The sequence below is a fragment of the Leuciscus leuciscus genome, assembly GCF_965113295.1.
Source record: "Leuciscus leuciscus genome assembly, chromosome: 13".
Classification (NCBI taxonomy): domain Eukaryota; kingdom Metazoa; phylum Chordata; class Actinopteri; order Cypriniformes; family Leuciscidae; genus Leuciscus; species Leuciscus leuciscus.
The window spans coordinates 31853116-31867464 of record NC_138737.1 but is presented as its reverse complement, the minus strand read 5'-3'; the positions used below and the strand labels follow the sequence as shown (position 1 = coordinate 31867464).

The 14349-nt window shown below is 42.8% G+C and overlaps 1 protein-coding gene across 1 annotated transcript; it reads right to left on the bottom strand.

Annotated features, from left to right (window-relative positions):
• Positions 1–346: 346 nt before the first annotated feature.
• Positions 347–13064, bottom strand: LOC309512203 (uncharacterized protein KIAA2013 homolog). Its single transcript, XM_082187674.1, has 3 exons — positions 12862–13064; positions 11230–12083; positions 347–2416 (listed from the first exon to the last, which is right to left on the bottom strand). Exons 1-3 carry the CDS (start codon positions 13055–13057, stop codon positions 2399–2401), a joined length of 1068 nt encoding a protein of 355 aa, XP_082043800.1. The 5' UTR covers positions 13058–13064; the 3' UTR covers positions 347–2398.
• Positions 13065–14349: the final 1285 nt, after the last annotated feature.

Below are 14349 nucleotides of genomic sequence, written 5' to 3'. Positions count from 1 at the left end.
GAAGGACATCATGCTCCATTGTCAAGTAACATTACGATAATAAAGTAATTTCCCTTCACCAAGTGCGTTCAAAGCGGCTAAATTATGACACACTTCAAAGGCTCTGCCCTTTGGAATGAGTGGGTCATTGATACTCATTTCCGATTGGAATTTGCCCTGACATAAAATGTTAAACTGTAAATGCTACTACAATACTATAAATACACTGTTTTTGGATCCTCCATTTTTCAGTGCAGTTATACGACACTGATGCAGCAAATATTATTTTTAGTACCAACACAAGGATTAAGTAAATGTATCAAGGGAGTGAACACAATAAAAATGAAGTTAAGACAAAATGCAACAGAATTATTCGATAATTTTAATCAAGTAAATTGAAAAGCAATAAAAATCACGCTGAATGAATGCCATTTGTTTGAAGTCTGAATCAGAAAGAGTTCATTGCAACATGATCAAATCACTTTTTTATGAATGCATTTAATTTCGCTTAGACTTACGCAATATAATCATTGTCTCAAACATAAATACACTCAACATTTGAAGTGGACCAAAAAAGTGAATCAAAGTTGTCCTAAGACAAGAACAGGTAGTGTTCAAAATTCATGTATAACTTTGATGAAAGGTTTTGATCCACTTCACATTTGACTACTGTGTATTAAGTCCATTGTTGTAAGTGTATTGTTTTAGTTATTTTAATATAGCATCTTTCCTCTTTTTTTCAGAGAGACATCAAAGTAGCACAATTAAAATAATGCATTTTTTCATACCTGCAGTTTGAACAAAAAACCCTGTTATCCGCCAAATGAAGATGCAGCCTATTGTCTAGGTTTGTTAAACTCGATGCAGCCTGCGACTGGGTATTTTTTCATAGCATTATTAGCAGAATGATTCTGAATTCAAACCAACAAGCACCATTGTGTCTCTAGAGACTGTCTAAAAGGTGTTACTTAAGTTACAATAAAGTTACTTAAGATAAAAGCATCTGCTGAATTATTATTATATTTGAAACATTATGGGACATTAATCAACAGGCTTCAGTCATCATGTTGATTGCACACAACAATCAGAGACATACTAATATTATCTGCATAATTTGAGCACAACTGTGGTGGCCTGAAGCTGTCATTAGCTGTTTACATCCAAAGTTGCAAATTGTGCGCAAAATTGGAATATCGCATAAAACATTTGTGAATAAAGCACCATTTCCATCTAGTCAAGAGAACGAAGTCATTACTTCCTGGGAAATTAGTGCAAAAATATCTGTAATAAAAATGTAAGTTGCTGCAATAAACGCAAATGTATGTGCATGTCTTCTTATGTAAAGAAAATGTAAAATGTCTCTGTCTCAATTAAGCGCATACGTTTTTAAGGCAAATTATACTTGGCATTTCCATCCAGTGTTTTTTTTTTAATGCGATATCCCAAAATGCTCATATAGAAATATAGCTATTGCTCAAAGACATGCTTTTTCCCTTCCATATTCATTTTCATTAAATCAGTGATGCTCTGAGAAAATCTTTCAAATAAACAAGCAACATTCCCTCTTCCCGGCTATTTTAGCAAGGATCAGTATTTCTACTATAACCAGACAGATTAATTTACCATATTTTTTAATGGTATATATCTTATTGTGAATGATTCATCCATGTATATCAGACTTCAATCATTTCTTCAACTTAAATCTCACTCCTCCACAATCAACAGCAATTCTGTCGTCATTTATTCACCCTCAAGTTGTTCCAAACCTCTTTCTTCTGCTGAACACAAAAGAAGATATTTTGGGGTAATATGGGTAACCAAACAGTTGATGGGTCCCATTGATGACTTCCATGGTATGAAGAAAAAAAAAAAATACTATGGAAGTCAATCAACTGTTTGGTTACTGACATTCTTCAAAATATCTTCTTTTGTGTTCAACTATCCCTATAAGTGCAAGATCCATTTTATTTTTCGATAACCTGTTTCACGTCACTTTAGAGATGAACATAATGGATGAATGGATCTGTTGCTGCTTCCATTTCATCACGATTAAAGAATAAATTTTAGCTGAATTCCCATAAAATCACTGCAGGTTTGAACACGATTAGGAGAACTTTGCATATTTGATTTTGTTTTCCATTAAGCTTTTATTATTGTGCTTGTAAGCTAAAAGAATGAACACAAGGCTTGTTTGGATCCTTCATAATTGATGATATTTTATCATTATGACTTAGCACCTCTAAATAGTCTTCATATTTTAACCACAACAACTTATATAATTCTCAATAAAAATCAGCAAATGATCATTATTAAATTCACACAGCAAAATGGAAAAGCATATCTTATATACACTGCTACATCCTGAGAGGACATCCAGAGATAGAGCCATATTTAATGTTTCTGCACACTGGATTAGGCTTCAGACAGTAACATCATCCTGTTGAAATAACAAATAAAGTGTAAATATGCATGTTTAAGGTGGAAAATACATTTGATGATGTGAACACAATTTGTGAGTTTCTAAACATTTGTAGATTTCAAAACATAAACTGTACCAACGGATGTGCGCGGGAAAGTTTTAACTAAAGTCTAGGTTTTATTATTATTGATTTCATTTATGGCATTTAACACTCGTATTTTACACCTGTTGAAGTTTCTCCATCCAATGGATCTATTATCTCATTTGCCCCTGATGGAGTCTATGCTAATATGAGTCTAAGCTAATTATAAAAAACTGACAAATAAACAGAATGCAGGCATTATTATTGACAACATCAGTGTCAGACGTGTTACAAAAGGTTTTCTCAGTGAAAAATGATTTGATTCATCCAAGTTGACTTTTCAAACCCCAAACAAGTAATTTTGTCCCCATGTATTGTCAGGAACTAATACACAATTGAACAAAACTACACTGTATCTTCACTATGTTACACATACCAGGAGACACATTTTAAGGCAACTCAGATGAGGCACTCATTTTACATTTGTGATGAGTAACTACTAAACAAGTTTCACTGTATGGCCCCAGATTATGTAAAACTTTAAAATAAATGTGAATGAATGTCACAATGAAAGAGGGTTGTCTAACTCTTGATTGTTAATTTAATCAAAACACAACAGAATTCAAACAAATGCAACACTGCAAAAAAAAGGGAAAAAATATCACTTTTGTTCACTCTAACGTGGGAAAAATGCTTTGAGACCCACACGGCAAACAATGCAGAACATTAACAATAACAATCAAATAATAAATGGACAAAACAGAAGAGCTAGCGTAACGTTACGTACGTATTAATAACTGTTGGCAGAGATCTAACGGATTATGCAGCTCAATATCAGTGCATATATGAACTTCAGACCATGTGAAACTGAATTTGTCTACTTAAACATTTACAAGAGTAATACATGTTTAATATTAAGCAAGTAGGGCTTTTTAAATTGTCCCATCTCACCTTGTGTTCTAATAGTGAACCGATATAAATTCAGTCACACACACTTACCATATGTCCTTATACAGATTCCTGCAAATAATTTTCATATAGCTCAAAAAATGAAGCCTATTTTTTAGTAATTCCCATTACTGTAATTTGATTCTTTTTAGATTCTCCAAAAACAAACAAACAAACAAACAAACAAACAAACAAACACTTGGTAGAGTGCAGCAATCGGGTTCTGGAAGTAAAAACTCCATTCTTTTCTCCATAAGAAAAAAATATTTGTAACAATAACTGACAAACCTTTAAAGACAGACCTACTGTGAGTTACGAGGATGTTAATTGACGGTATATGCTTTTGTTGAAGACATTCGTGCACGTTTTTTTCATTTTTTAAAATGTTATATAATTGTGATTAACAGCTGAATTTGTGTGAAAAACGTACTCGGTTACTAACGTAACCTCGGTTCTCTCTAGAGAGGAAACGAGTACTGCGTAAATCTTACGCTAGGGGAAAATCTCTTTTCCGCGAGATACTGAAGCCAAAAAATTATCCTTAATTTTGAAATAATGTAAAACGCGTTGCGGCAGCATGCAGACACAGGCGAGACGGCTTGTGCGCCTATTGGCTGCCCTGCGGCAACTGCAGCAGCCTATCGATAAGGCCCACTCGTGACGTCAGCTCCAATGGGGGCGCTTCGCGCCCAATACGTCACGTCCCGCCAGAATGGGCGTCGTCTAGGGCTATAAACATAGCTTCGAGAGGCTAGCTCACTGGTTTTTCATCGCCGAAGCGAACCAGAGCGTGTGCAGGCACGGCAAGATACGCAGTACTCGTTTCCTCTCTAGAGAGAACCGAGGTTACGTTAGTAACCGAGTACGTTCTCTTACGAGAGGTACTCTCGTACTGCGTAAATCTTACGCTAGGGGAAACAGTGTAAAACGCCGTGCATGCTAAGATCCAGCACCAAAGTCCCAAGGGCAAGTGCCCGGGCTCATATAGTACATGATCATAAGGGACTCACAGAGAGCCCAGGAAAGAGTGGCTAGAATAGCATCATTCCTGTAATAATATAACATCTTATAAGGAGCAGTTATACTGATGATGTGTCGTACAGTCAGGGCGACCCCCGGCCTGGACTGACGAATATAGTGGGTCTTACACACTGCCCATAGAGCTGCGCGATCCAACAGCGAGCATTTGCTCAAGCAGTTTCAGTATTCTGGCCCGAACACATCAGGGCAGACAGTACCGATTTTAGACCGAAAGCAGCTTAGCCTGCAAGGCGGGAACCTCTAGGTTATAAAACCTTATAAATGTAGACGGGGAGGCCCAGCCTGCCGCCATACAGATATCTTGCAAGGCAATCCCACTAGACCAAGCCCACGACGAGGCCACGCCTCTCGTGGAGTGTGCTCTGACTCCAAATGGGCACTGTAAGCCCTTAGAGGTATAAGCCAGCGCTATAGCATCAACTATCCAACTGGATAGGCTCTGTTTCGACACGGCAAGTCCCTTAGAACGTCCGTAGAGTGAAAACAAAAAGCTGCTCTGTCTGTCTGAAAACAGACGTGCGAGACACATAAGCTCTTAATGCTCTGACTGGGCAAAGGAAGCTTGCGTCTCCTTCCTCGTCAGAGACCGGTAAGGCTGACAGGGAATGACCTGCGCCCTAAACGGTGTGTTGAGGGATTTTGGAACATAACCGTGCTTAGGTTTGAGTATAACTCTTGAGTCATTAGGCCCAAACTCCATACACGTCGCGCTTACTGAGAGCGCGTGTAAGTCCCCTGTGCGCTTCACTGAAGCGAGAGCCAGAAGAAACACTGTCTTGAAAGACAGGTGTTTAAGATCAATCGTCTGTAAAGGCTCGAATGGGTCACCTTTCATGGCTTCCAGCACTGTAGAAAGGTTCCATACAGGGACTGAGGGAGGTCTGGGAGGATTCAGTCTCTTAGCTCCTCTAAGGAAGACGATGACTAAATCGTTCCTTCCTACTGACTGACCCAGCGTTGTTTTTGAGAACGCTGCTATGGCCGCCACATACACTTTGAGCGTGGAAGGGGTCCTGCCCTTGTCCAACAGCTCTTGTAGGAAGGAGAGAACCTCCGTCACCCCACAGTCTAGGGGCGACACGCCACGAGCTGTGCACCAGCTGGAGAACACTGACCATTTCGAGGAATAGAGACGTCGCATAGACGGAGCTCTAGCCTGCGTGATCGTGTTTAACACTCCGCTTGGGGAGGTCAGCGGGTACCCGTTGATGGCCCAAACATGAAGGGACCACAGCTCTGGGCGCGGATGCCAAAACGAGCCCTTGGCCTGAGAGAGGAGGTCCCTCCTCACTGGCACTGGCCATGGGGCAGTGCTTGCTAGCTGCATCAGAACTGGGAACCAGGGTTGGTTTTTCCAGAACGGCGCTACGAGTAGCACTGAGCATCCTTCTCTGATCCGTTCTATCACCTGAGGCAGGAGAAAGACGGGAGGAAAGGCATAGAGCGGGCGGCGGGGCCATACGTGAGCCAGCGCGTCCCTGCTCTTGGAGAAAAATTCCAGACAGTGAGCATTTTCTTGAGACGCGAACAGGTCTACTTCCGCTCTGCCGAATTTCTTCCACAGCAGCTGGACTGTCTGTGGGTGTAGAGGCCATTCGCCTGTCGGAACATTGTTTCTGGACAGTCTGTCCGGTCCTACGTTCAGGAGCCCTGGCACATGCGCTGCTCTCGGCGAGAGCAGGTTGCGCTGAGCCCACACCAGGAGGCGTTCTGTCAGCCTGTGCAGGTTTCGGGACCTGAGGCCGCCCTGGCGATTTATGTAGGACACCACTGACATGTTGTCCGAGCGGACCAGGACGTGGTGTCCTCGTATTTAGGGACAAAAACGCGTCAGTGCGTTGTCTACTGCCAACATTTCGAGGCAGTTTATGTGTAGAAGCTTCTCCCGTTCTGACCATTGGCCGAAGAACGGTCTGCCCTTGAGCAGTGCTCCCCATCCCAAGGTGGAGGCGTCCGTAGACACTACCTTCACACTCGAGGAAGTCCCCAGGCTAACACCTGATTGGTACAAGTCGTTTGCTTTCCCAGGTTTCAGAGCTGCGATGCATTTCTGATTGACCTTGAGACGAAGCAGACCGGAAGCCCACGCTCGGCGCGGTACTCGCGCTTTCAGCCAGAACTGTAGCGGGCGCATGCGAAGCAAGCCCAACTGAAGTACTGATGATGCTGAGGCCATGAGACCTAGCATCCTCTGAAATTTCTTGAGCGGGACAGATGCGCCGCAGCGGAAAGAGCTCGCTGCGCGCTGAATGTCTAGTACGCGCTCTGGTGACAGTCGCGCTATCATAGACAGCGAGTCCAGTTCTGTGCCCAGAAAAGATATTATCTGTCTGGGAGACAGAGAACTCTTCGCCCAATTGACCCAGATTCTCGAGGTGATCGAGCAAAATGGTCCTGTGCTCTATGAGCACCGAGTGAGATTGAGCTAGAATCAGCCAATCGTCCAAGTAGTTCAATACTCGCATGCCCTGTAGTCTGAGGGGTGCGAGCGGCTAGAGACAAGCCGAACGGTAGGACTGAGCACTGATATGCCTGGCCCTCGAAGGCGAATCTCAAACGTGACGCTATTTGTATTTGAAAATATGCGTCTTTCAGATCTATTGACACAAACCAATCTCCTCGGCGAATGTGCGTGAGGGTTTTTCTGGTCGTGAGCATTCCGAACTGTTGCTTCGCAAGCACTCTGTTCAGTTGCCTTAGATCTAGTATGGGTCTGAGACCCCCGTCTTTTTTCAGTACCAGGAAGTATCTGCTGTATAGCCCTCCTTCACTCTGAGCTTGAGATAAAGGCTCTATGGCCCCTTTGCTCAACAGTTTCAAAATTTCGGCTCGAAGTAGGTGGTGCTACTTCTGTTTTTACCGTAGCTTCGACGCGCGTCACATAGCGGCGAGGGCGTCGGCGAAACTGTAGCGAATAGCCTCTTTCTATAATGTCTAGCACCCACTTCAAAACCCCCGGGTAGCCTTGCCCATGCATCTGCACGAATGGCTAGGGGCTGAATGCGGAGCGCGCTCTGGTCGCTCAGCGACAGAGGGGCTTCGGTGTGCTGTAACATAAGCGTTGCGCTTCGAGGCAGGGGGCGCGCTGATAACAGCGGGCAGAATGCCCGCGCTCGACTCCTTTGCGGTGGTCAACCGAGAGGGGAGGGCTGGGCGAGTCCCGTAGGACCTGTCATGTCTATGTGTGAATGTGGGCGCGGGATAGCGGGCACATTTACAACACTGAGAGCATTGTCCGCCTGAGCAGAGCGAATGCACGTTGGTTTTGTTTTTACAGAAACCTTGAGATATGCGGAACGTAGTGTTTGTGGGCACTGGGCAGTGGGCACATTTACCACGTTTAATGCGCAATCGACCTGGGTCGATTTCATGTGCGCGAGCCCTGTGTGACGGGCTGTGTTTGTGTGTAGGAATTTCGTCTACATTCGTAACACCATCGGCCGTGGCCGGGACACCAGAAAATACACTCTTATGGGATTTATCTGGGTAGCCGTAAAAGCGGCGTTTGTGTGCAGGCAAGCGGGCTGTTTCGCCGACTTGTTTACTGCAGAATACACTGGAACAGTCGCATTTACTGGAACTGAACGAGCGAGAAGTTGCCATAGAAACAGAAAGCGTCAACATGCTGGCGTTTGTTTGCAGGCGTGCGTGTATTACAGCAGGCTTGTTCACTGCAATATTGACATTTCCAGTCGTCTGAACTTCAGAGGCGGAAACCATAGAAACAGAGTTTGGGTGCAGGCGAACGGGTTGTACCACGCGCTCGTTGGCTGCAAAATACACATCTGCAGTCGCCTTTTCAGGGAACTGCCAGAGCGAGAATTGACGGCAAAAAGTGTGTTTTGCCGGTAGACCCGGGATTCGATCGCGGGTCTCTCGCGTGAAAATCTGACGATCTACCACTGGACCACAGAGGAAGACACATAGACATTCAGTAGCGCGAGTATTATCAAAGAGCGTCAACATGCTGGCGTTTGTTTGCAGGCGTGCGTGCAAAACAACAGGCTCGCTCACTGCAATATTGACATTTCCAGTCATCTGAACTTAAGAGGGGAATGAAAAATGTGTCAGGAGTGGAGGTCGGCCCGGCCGCAGCGGGGCTAAAAACACCCTTTTCTCCTTTCGCCAGTGACGCACGGGAACCATAGAAACGGTGTTTGGGTGCAGGCGAGCGGGTTGTACAGCGCGCTCGTTGGCTGCAAAATGCACATCTGCAGTCGCCTTTCAGGGAACTGACAGAGCGAAGCATTGGCGGCATAATATATCTGCCGTTAGACCGGGATTCGAACCCCGGTCTCTCGTGCGAAAAACCTAAGATTCCGCCACTGAGCCACAGGGGGGGAACACAAAGGTGTATAGATGCATGAGCATATAAGAGAGCGTCAACATGTTTTCTTCGGCGTTTGCTTGCAAGCGTGCGTGTTACAACAGGCTCGTTTGCTGCAATATTGATATTTCCAGTCGCCTAATCAGGGAACTGAGTTGTCTTTTCGCCGGTGAGTGACGCGTGAATGGGGCGCAAGGGCAGGGTAGCTTTCTTGTAACGTAAAGAAAAACTAACCCCGATCGTCCGCTTCCAGCCTCCCTTGTGAACGGCGCAGTTTGCGCGGCTCGAACAGAGGGAGAGAGAAAGCTAGCCCCGTGACCGTCCGCTCCTGACATCCCCTGTGAACGGCGCGGTTTGCGCGGCTCGAACAGAGGGAGAGCAGGTATCATCCCCCAAGCAGGCAAGGCAAGCGGGCGCACCGGCGAGCTTTGCGGGTTGGGGGGGGCGGAGGAGCAGCCTCGGAGAAGGATGCCAGGTGAGTCCTCAGAGTCACCAGGCAGTAACTGGCTCGCAGTGAGGGCGGTCGCCGTCAGCGAGCGCGAGCGCGAGCGCGAGAGCTGCGTGATCCTCAGGAAAGGGGCGTCTTGAAAAAGACGCCCGGCTCTTTTAGTGCAATGAGAGTGTGTGTCGCGGCGGCGAGCACACACACATACACAAAACACAGTAGCAGAGAAAGGATATAACGCCGGATAGCGCAGCAGGAAGGCGACTGAAGGCGGCGCGGCCAGCGGCTTCAGAGTGTCGACTCGTCCCGCTGAAAGGCTTTTTCAGACGGCGCGGCTTCTCTCCGGATCCAGCGATGCGAGAGCTTCGCTGAAGAGATGAAAAATCAGTGAGCTAGCCTCTCGAAGCTATGTTTATAGCCCTAGACCACGCCCATTCTGGCGGGACGTGACGTATTGGGCGCGAAGCGCCCCCATTGGAGCTGACGTCACGAGTGGGCCTTATCGATAGGCTGCTGCAGTTGCCGCAGGGCAGCCAATAGGCGCACAAGCCGTCTCGCCTGTGTCTGCATGCTGCCGCAACGCGTTTTACATTATTTCAAAATTAAGGATAATTTTTTGGCTTCAGTATCTCGCGGAAAAGAGATTTTCCCCTAGCGTAAGATTTACGCAGTACGAGAGTACCTCTCGTAAGAGAACCAAATTACCCATGATGCTGTGCAGAAAATCTCACCAGAGTCACTGTGAGCAAATCGCACCAAAAAAGCTGGCAGGGAATGGACCCTCCCTTGTAGCACCGACAACGACTAATATTTTATATATATATATATAAAATGAACATTAAATTAAGATTTTTTTATTTAAAAATAAATTAGAAATTGTTTCTATTTCTCCAGATTTTCAGTTGATTATGTAATTCACAATGCTTCATGGGATTGTCCTTTGTTCATGGCTTTTAAAAAAAAGAAGCTTAATGCATTCTATGATTTTCATATTCGTAATTTTTAAACAAATGTCTTATTTATTTTGGGGTGAAATGAACTGGTGTTCTTGACGGGTTTTTGAGATTTAGCCAACTTTATGTTGGCAGTTTATGTTAACAGCTATCAAGTATTTCACCCGAATGGCCATCAGTATTGACAGTTTTCTGGGATGATGGATGGATGTGATCAATGAATAAAATTTATGCATTTGGTTAAGTTTTCTAAAGTAGCAACAGCTTCACATACCAACAACTAGATACTGAAAATTTTCAAAATGCACTTTCATTTAGATGAAACATGAGACCCATACGTAAGAACCACAGGTGGTAAACAAAGAAACAAAACCCCTTAAACCAGCTTGGAAGAAGAAAGACTTGAAGGCACCAGTGAAAAGTTTACTCACAAATTTAAGATTCAAAACCTCACCTTGCTATCCAATAAAAGGAAAAAAAATGAAATGCGCTAAACAGATATATATATATTTTTTCTGTAAAACTACATATAAAAGATGGGAAAGTCTGTTGAAAATCAAGAGATAAATTACATTAAAAAATTGTTCTTCAAATGGTTATTCTGCAAAGCGGAATAGCATTCCATTTGTATATTAAAAAAAATATATATCTTCATTTTTTTCTTTCTTTGACACAAATCAGTTCCAATTGTGTCAGAATGACCGAATGAGGAAAAAACAAAGCTCATCAAATAGTGTCTTTAGAGCACTGGTGCTTTCAGCTCATCAAAAAGTTCATAGAGAGAGAGAACACCCAAGCTGAAGATTGCAGGCAACTACTTCCAGCACACCCGACCCTCCAATTACAGCAGATTGAAAGTTTGATGGGTTACCCAAACCAATTATTGTCACTTAGTTTCCAGAGGTAAAAATATCTTGCAAGGCAGAATTTGAAAGTTGCACAAAATGAGAGCGAGAGGAAAAAGGGAGAAGAGATTCACATACACCACAGTTACAACCCCCCAACAATGGCTTGTCTTCGTGTCGCAGTCTATACCTTACTCCTGAAGAGTGGCTTGGCTCCAGGCCCACAGTACTCATTGTAGATGAGTTTGAAGAGGAAGAGGTGGAAAAGCGTGATGAGAGATGCCACACTGAACCAGAAGAGGAAGGGCAGGCCAGGGTACTGTTTGGCCATGTGGTCCTCGTGAGCCAAGATGGCCTTGACGTGCATCGTGTGCCTCAGGTCTTGCAGGTGAGTGAGATCGGTGGAGATGTACAGTAGAGGCGTGATGGGCTGGGTGACCATCACAGGAAACGTGTGACCTCGCAGCTCTGAGGTCAGCTCCACGGGCTCGTTCATGCAGCCGGCCTCGCAGGCGTACAGCTTCACCGGTTTCTCCTGAGGCTTGACGGACACATGCAGGAAGGGTTTGCCTTCGACGTCCTGCAATACGGCTAGGTTGATGAGGTCTTTATTGTAATGGATACCCCTCAAAGAGTAGCTGTTGTGAAGAACATCGGGGTCTGCCTGGAACTGAAGGTGGTTTTCGGTGAACTGCAGACCTCCAAAACTAAGGACCATGCCTTGCATCATACCATGAGTGCCTGCTGCAACAAGCACCTTGCATCCTCTTTTCTGGAAAGTCAAGTTCCAGAGATTCACAAGCTGCAGGATCTGAGCTACGTTGGTCAGACGCTCTGGCCACAGGTTCTCAGCATGCATGGTGGCGTGGCCGCTGAAGCAGTGGTCGGCGTAATTCAGACTGGACTCCAGTCGCTCATGCTCTTCTGCTGTGAGACTCTGATCTAGCAGGGGCGCAGTGGAGGTGGACAGAATGTAGTATAGGGTGTTGTTGACTGTACGACTGGATGGAGTATGGGCATCTGTGATCTTTCTGATTTCCACACCTATAAAGAAGAAAAAGACCATGAAAGATTTCATTTTAGCTTCTTAAAGCAAGTAAACACATGAATAGGAAACCTAAATGGGTCGTCATTTACTTATTTTCCTTTTTTCCAAAGTCCACCAGTGTTTTTTATATTTAGGCATATATTTTGCACCATTTTTAGAATTAAACTGTTCAATTTTGCTGCTCTGCCTTTATGATTTCTATGCTTAGGCCTTCTTCACATGTGAAATGGGTAACAGCATTTGGACTGCAGGTTTGCTTTTGGGCCTTATATTATTTGCACTGTCCCAAGCAACTCGTATATATGTAACTGAATAAATGAACAAAGCATTAAATCAAGAAACTGTTCGCTCTTTTTTTGTTGTTGTAATGACAAAATAGTGAGCCAAATGGAAAAAAAGAATGCATTTCTCTTTGCTTTTACACTGTCACTGTTCTTGTAAATTGACTTAAAGGCAACATTGAAACATTTACACACACATTTCAGATTCAATCCAAATCCTCACTGACTATCCCTTCACAAAAACTGAATAAACTAAATATTTTTTGAGCTGCAAAACAATGTACATATACAAGATATGAAAGTCTGCTTTGTTATTAACAAATGGTCTTCAATTGGTTATTAACGGAACAGCATTTTCCCCAATTTATCCTTTATAATTTTTGCTGTCTCTCAAACGTGCATGCCCTCTGTGGATTGTCACGTGGAACAAAACGATACCAAACCAGAAAGCGAGCTGACGGAAGACAGCAGCATAACGCGACTTCATCCAAACCTTTTTCTTTTTTGGCGAATTTTCTGTAAAAAGCAGTCCAAACACTATTATCGCCATTTCTTCTTGCCCGTGATCCACCATGTTTGTTTACACTAAAGTCACGTTTGACTGCGAGAGAGAGTAACCAGACAGTTGATGGACCCCATTGAATTCCATAGTAGGAAAAACAAATATTATGGAAGTCAACGGGGTCCATTATCCTTCAAAATATCTGCCTTTGTGCCTTCTGCCTTAAGCAGAAGAAAGAAATTCATACAGGTTTGAAACAACTTGAGGATGAGTAAATGATGACAGAATTTTAATTTTAAGTTAACTATTCCTTTAAGTTAAACGGCTTCTCAGACAAGAAAAAAAAAAATAGGGTGGGACTTAATTTGGCCCATCTGGAATTGATTAGATCGTTGTGGTTTGCCAATTTCTGTGATAATTATGTGTACAACAGAACCATAAATAACAAATAGACATTACAACATTTTTATTATTCATAAGAATTTAAGTTAATAACATCTAAAACAAAGAATACATTACAGGGCAAGTATAAGTATTAGTATTTTTTATGTTTTTGAAAGAAGTTTCCTCTGCTCATCAAGCCTGCATTTATTTGATCAAAAATACAGAAAAAAAAGTAATATTGTGATATATTTTTACAATTTAAAATAATTGGTTTAAATGACCATTTATTTCTGTGATGCAAAGCTGAATTTTCAGGATCATTACTCCAGTCTATCACATGATCCTTTAGAAATAATTCTAATATGATGATTCATTATCAAAGTTGGAAACAGTTCTGCTGCTTAATATTTTTCCATAACCTGTGATACTTTTTTTAGGATACTTTGATGAATAAAAAGTAAAAAAAAAAAAAAAAGCAAATTTTTTAAAAATAGAAATCTTTTGTAACAACAATATACACTACTGGTCAGTAATTTGAGGTCAGTATTTTTTTTATTTTTTTTTTAAATAAATCAATACTTTTATTCAGCAAGGATGTGTTAAATTGATAAATAAAAGTGGTAGTAAAGAAGATTTATATTATTAGAAATTATATATATTTTTTAATAAATGCAGTTCTTTTTAATCTTTTATTCATTAAATATATTAGGCAGCAGAACTGTTTCCAACACTCATAATAAATCAGAATATTAGAATGATTTCTGGGGCTGTTTACACCTGGCCACTTCATGCGTTTTCTCCCACTTCATGCATTATCCCCATCGTCCTGTGAAGATGAGTACACTTTATAACACTATTTGTCATCATTTCTGGTGTATTGAGTAGGCTACTTACAACTGCCTGCAGGTTTTGTTGGGACCAACGGAATGTTAACAGATATTACCATCGGAATCTGTTGGGACCAACAAAAAACCCAACCCAAAGTAAAATAAATGGAATATCAAAAATAGCCTATATAAGAAATAACACATATGTAAACCTCTTACATTTTATGAAGGCCCTTGGATCTTCGGGAGTGACTGGCTCTGAAGTCCC

Coding starts and splice junctions, on each gene's coding strand:
- LOC309512203 (XM_082187674.1), bottom strand. CDS start 13,057: ATGGACCCCGTTGACTTCCATAATATTTGTTTTTCCTACTATGGAATT. Junction 12,084..12,861: donor ATTCGCCAAAAAAGAAAAAG/GTTTGGATGAAG, acceptor TCTTCTTTATAG/GTGTGGAAATCAGAAAGATC.